This window comes from Myotis davidii, unplaced genomic scaffold (assembly GCF_000327345.1).
Source record: "Myotis davidii unplaced genomic scaffold, ASM32734v1 scaffold68, whole genome shotgun sequence".
Classification (NCBI taxonomy): Eukaryota; Metazoa; Chordata; class Mammalia; order Chiroptera; family Vespertilionidae; genus Myotis; species Myotis davidii.
In genome coordinates this window covers 2,810,933-2,817,059 of record NW_006300376.1, presented here as the reverse complement: position 1 = coordinate 2,817,059, position 6,127 = coordinate 2,810,933, and the positions used below count along the sequence as shown (strand labels likewise).

Here is a 6,127-nt window from a genome sequence, read left to right as displayed (position 1 = left end):
ATAAGACAGCTTCATGGGTATTCCAAGAATAATTTACTTGAAAAAGTTATTTCTTTTCTTTTATTGCAAAGGTAAGGACAGGCTCCTAGAAGAAAGAAACTTCTAGACTAGTGCTGTTTATTTCTTTATTGTTACATGTACAGTGGAAAGATCAATGGCTTTGGAATCATGCAGACCTGGCTTAAGTTTCTGGTTCAGTCACTTAATAGCCTATGTTCTTTCAGTCATATTAATTGTTTCTCAACCTTCCTAATGCCACGACCCTTTAATACAGTTTCTCATGTTGTGGTGACCCCCAACCATAAAATTATTTTCGTTGCTACTTCATAACTGTAATTTTGCTACTGTTATGAATCATAATATAAATATCCGATATGCAGGATGTATTTTCATTGTTCATGACCCACAGATTGAGAACCGCTGGTGCAAAAGGACTTCCTGTACATACAACTGTCTGAAAGCACTGGAGGGCAATCAGTGTAGGAAAGATTAAGGAAGTATGATCTCTAAAGATGAAGAATACAGAGGTAAATTGCAGATTTTCCTCAGTTTTTTCCTTCAGTGTATTTCCTAAGTCCCAGGAGAGAGTATCTAAGCACAAAGCAAGCCTTATTGTTCAGAGAAAACAAAGGCTGCCCAAATACCCTGCCCAAATGGAGGTGCTTTGGTATGCAACCAGTATGCAATTGCAATTCCAAAGGATCATGATTAGGAGTAAGGTACTTTTCCCAGAAGCTAAACACAGGAAGTTTCCACTGTGATATGCTATGGGCAAAGCAATCAGTCCAATGCTGGGGAATCCAGGAATAGAGAGATATTGGGAGGGTACAATTTAAGGGGTAACTAAAGATAGCTTCTTTGCAAAATTTTGTGCTTAGAGACTGGAATCTAAACTTGTACCATCAATCCTAAAATGTACCAATTACTCGCAGAATTACAATTACTCCATACTTTATATAAAGGGCGTTCTGAAATTAAACATTGCTATATTTACCATTATGTAATCCCATCCAGAGCTGCTTGTGATCTTTTTTCTGCATTTCATTGATTACTTGGCTTTTGTGCTTTAATGCATCAGCTTCTTTCACACAAGACATAAAATGAGCTTCAATTGTGTCCTTAGATGGACAGTGCAAAAGGTCCTTTTCTGGAAAACCCTATCAAAGGGAAGAAAATATATAGATACACATATAAGACAGTATAAAATTAGCTTCTTAAAGAACTGTATCTCCCCGATTTTCCAATATTTTTAGTAAACCATCTCTTACCTTCTTAATGAAGAGACTTCAGAACAACTAAAGTTTTAGTACAGGTATATTTTATACTTCTTCCAAATAAACCATACATGTTCATAACAACATGAAACAAAAATATGAAACAGTACTAATTTTAAAAGTAGCTTTCTGACTGACCGTACCTATGGTTGGCAAGAGTGTGGAATGGAACTCTCAAACACTGTTGGTGGGAATGTAAAATGGTACTACTTTGGAAAACAGTTCGATAGTTTTTGTTAAGTAAACATATACCTATCATCTGATCCAGTCACTGTACAACGAGGTATTTACCTAAGACTTGTACATTAATGTGCACAGCAGCTTTATTTGTATCATAAAAAAAAAACACATAACAGAACAGGAAACAACCTAAATGTCAAAAGGTAAATGAATACATAAAGTGTGGTATAAACTTATCAAAGTATACACTTTTAATATGCATAGTTTGCCACAGGCCAATCAGAGTTTAAGAAAGCTGTTAAAATGTAATGTTTAAAGTCAAATAGCCAAATTTATATCCTATACCTTCAGTGAATCTTTCAGGCAGTAGAGGCAATGATCACAGATCAGATAAACAGTTATGCAAATGAGATGACTAATGCACTCTTCACTGGAAAAAAAAAGATAACAGCAATACCTAACACTAACTGAATACTGTGCAACATTGTGCTAAGACTTTTTATATAATTATAATTTAAACTTTATAATAACCCTTTAAACACTACTGTCATTGCTATTACACAGATTTTTTTTAAATTAAAGCTCAGGAAGTAGATAGTCCTACAGCTTGCAAGTGGTAGAGCTAATATCAGTCTGCCTCAGAGTCCCAGCTCTTAACCACTATGCAACACCACTTCTTCCATAACACCTAAATACTTAATGATTATATTCGAATGTTATTTTACAGGAAAAGACTCTGTTCTATAAGTCCTTCAATAAAGAGTCCAATAATAATGGTGAAAATAGCATTTAGTCGTAGCCTAATTGTATTACTGTATTCATAGAAAACATTCAATAACTTAAGTCATGGAAAGCTCCTAAGTAAAAAAAACTCCTACATCCACTCAAGTTCTGTTGAGTCTACATCCTAAGAAGATCTGAAGCCACCCACTTTCAACATTCCCAGTGCCACTTTCCAGCACAAACTAAAAATGAACCGTTTTGAAAACCTCCCAACTGGTTCCCATGCAGTCTTACACCCTTTTATTTATACTTTACATTTGGATTCGCAGTGATCTTTCTAAAATACAAATCACTCAGCTGATCTGCTACTTTTAGGATAAAATCAAACTACTTCTAAAGCCTTCCGTTTTCTGAATGACTTACATCTCTGCTAACCAACATCTCCAGCAAAATCTCTTACTCCCAGTTCACATATACTCTTCTCTTTCCCCACTCCCCCACCACACACATTCTCTACTCCAATAATCTTCAATATGTCATCTGCTCAAACATTCTTTCAGTCATACTCTCATTTCTGTGCATTTACACAATCTATTTCCTCCACCTGTAACTCTTTGTCCTTGCCTATCTCTCTACCATTTACACGCCTGCCCTCCTTCCCCCCCGCCCCACAACTTCCCACCCCAGTCCTCCTCAACCTTCAAGTTCAGTTTAGACATCATGCTCTATAGGAAGTTTCTCTTATTCCCCAAGTCTAGGTTAAGTTTTCACAAATTCCTTCTAGTTGATTCTATAATATTTATATTCTGTCACCCTATTCTTAAAGCACCACAGACAGAGACCATGACTATTCTCACCTCCTGTCCTCTCTCAATAAACTTTAAAACATAAGTCAAATTTATTGATATGATTTACAGACAGTGAAATGCAGAAATTTTAAGTGGACAATTAAGATGAATTTTTGACACTGCATAACTGTCAGCCCAAACAAGGTACAGAATATTACTATAACCCCTCAAAAGTTCCTTAGTGCCCTTTGCAATCAGTTCCCTCATTTCTATCCCAGCTAATCACTGGTTTAATTTTTATCATCAGAGACTAATTTTGCCTATTATATAACTGCATATAAACAGAATCATAGACTATGTAGTATTGTGTAATCTAGTATCTTCCACTTAACCTAACACTTTTGAAATTCATCTGTTACTGCATGTATCAGTAGTTAGTTCTTTTTGTTGCTGAGTAGCATACCACTGAATGTTCAACAATCTGTTAATCCCCAATCTGTTAGACATTAAGATTGTATCCAGGTTTTGGCTATTAAGATAACTGCTATAACATTAGTGTTTAAGTCTTTTGTGCACATATTTTCATTTTTCTTGGTATATATCTTGAAAACATGCTGGATCATAGAGGAAGTTTATGTTTAATTTTATTTAAAAACTGTTAAACTGTTCTCCAAGGAGATAGTACAATTTACACTCTCACCAACAATGTATGAGGGTCACTCATATCCTGAAAATTGGTACTGTCAATATTTTTAATTTTAGTTACACTAGAGTGTGCAACAATATCATTGTGATTTTAATATAAATTTCCCTGAGGACTAAAGATGTTGAGCACCTTTTCATGTGCTCATTGGTTATTCCCATAGGAACATATATATAATATTATTATGCATATTATATGTTCATATATACATATATATGAATTGTCTGTTTAAGTGAAAGATATATTAAGGGACAATTAGAGCAATGTGAATTTCATGTTTATAAATATTGTCTACAAGAAATACTAGGGAGCACAGAAAACTGCACCCCGCTATACCAAGCTACAAAAGAATACGCAAAACAGACATATCTCAGAAACAGACCTGCTACCTCAATCCACATTATGAGCTATTCACAGCCAATGTTCCAATTTTGTCTAATTTCAGATAACCTTTCTTTCACAAGTGACAAGCAGCAAACCCTTACAATGTTCATTCCTACAAGCAAATGTCTAGTCTTTTTCAACATAAAGTGCCATATTTTTTACAGCATTTAAGTATTTCTTAATTATTTAACATTTACAAAACTGTGCTCTTATTTATTAGGTTCCTATTTTTTCATTTGCCACTAAAGAAGTTTCTGAGTTTTGTGCCCCTAAGACATTGTCTCCATAAATCCTTTGATTTTTAATGGCACAGTCCTTTTTAGAAGAGCAAAACCAAAACTGCCTGTGTCGAAGTGATGGGAACAATTTTGCCTATTTCCTGAACTTAGAGTGAAAACATTCATTGAAGCACCATTTACTACGATTTTTAGTTGTAGGCTTTTCTTATTTACTGTGTCAAATTGAGAAAATTCCCTTCTATTCAAAAGCTTCCTAAAGTGTTTTGATAACAAATGGGAACTGAATTTTCTCAAAAGTTTTATCTGCATCTATTTAATCCAACCATAAAATTTTTCTACTTTTTTTCCGTTAATGTGCTGAATTACATTGATTAATTGATATTTGAAAAGTTGAATCACCCTGATCATTCCTGGGATGATATCAACATGGTCATGGTGCATTATCCTTTTCAAATGTTGCTGTACACGATTTGCTAGTATTTTTATGAGAGTGTTTGCACCTACCAGTATGTTCATTAGGGATACCGGTCAGCAGTTATTTTTTCTTTTAATATCTTTAACAGGTTTTAGTATCAGAATTATTCTGGCCTGCAAAGCAAGTTGGGAAACATTCCCCTCCCTTTTATTTACTAAACCATATGTAAAGATTGATATTATTTATTCCTTAAATATCAGAATTCACTAATGAGACCAGGCAAGAAATTTCACTGTGAGAAATTTGTTCTTTATACATTAAGGGGCTATTCATATTTGCTACTTTTTGTGTCAGTTTGGTAAGTTGTATTTTCATTGAATTTGTCCATTTGTCAAATTTGCTGTCATAAAGTTGTTCATAATATTTCCTACTATCCTTTAAATAGCTGTAGGATCTGTAGCGATATGCCATTTTTCATTCCAGCTATTGGTAGTGTTTTTTTCCTACAAATAGAAAAAAGTCTTAAATTCCCTCTAAGCACTGCTTTAGGTGAATCACAGCACATTAACCTTCCTTAAAACTGTATTATTCTTGCTTCAGTGGTTCTCAACCGTCCTAATGCCGCGACCCTTTAATACAGTTCCTCATGTTGTGGTGACGCCCAACCATAAAATTATTTTCGTTGCTACTTCATAACTGTAACTTTGCTACTGTTATGAATCGTAATGTAAATATCTGATATGCAATATGTGTTTTCCGATGGTCACGACCCACAGGTTGAGAACCACCGCTTGAAACAGTCATTTCTCCTTTAAAGTTAAAATAATCTTATATATTTACCATTTATTTACCACTAGAGGCCCGGTGCACAAAAATTTGTGCACTTGGGGGCATCCCTCAGCTCATCCTAGCCCCTCTAACAGTCTGGGAGCCCTCACAGGATGTCCTACTGATGTCCCTGTGGGGAGCGGGCCTAAGCCACAGTCTGGCCTCCCTCTGTGGAAGGCAACTGGCCAATCAGGTATATAGATACTTTCTGAAGGCAGCACAGACTCCTTCCTTATTTCTTTCCTCTGTGGTTGGAGAATAGGGGACTAAAAGGTGGAGACAGAACTGTGGCCGGGCCTGGGGCTCTTGTAGGCAACAGAAAGGAGAGGGCTGGGGAAAGTCAGGACAGTTTTCTTCAACTGCCCTCCCTTCCTCCGGGCCCCTTGCTCTGTTCTTTTCTTGTTGTGGTGGACGCTTGGGCCTCGGATTGACAGGAGCCCAGGGATGGTGGAGTTCAGCCCCCTCACTTCTCAGCTGAACATACAACCACCTCACATTCCAAGTGGAGCTGTTTTCAAGTGGCTAAAGTGCTGGCAATTCATGCCTCCCAGCCTTTCCCCTCTTGGGTTTCGTCCTTGGGTAAGTTGCAAACT

General features: G+C 36.2%; 1 protein-coding gene across 3 annotated transcripts in view; it reads right to left on the bottom strand.

Annotated features, from left to right (window-relative positions):
- The window catches only part of ATG5 (autophagy related 5), a 171,994-nt gene that overhangs the window by 135,240 nt on the left and 30,627 nt on the right, over positions 1-6,127 (bottom strand). For all 3 annotated transcript variants that reach the window (XM_015572749.1, XM_006777214.2, XM_015572750.1), the window contains one exon: positions 995-1,157. In XM_015572749.1, coding sequence (XP_015428235.1) covers positions 995-1,157 — 163 coding nt within the window. The remainder of the gene's footprint in view (positions 1-994; positions 1,158-6,127) is intronic.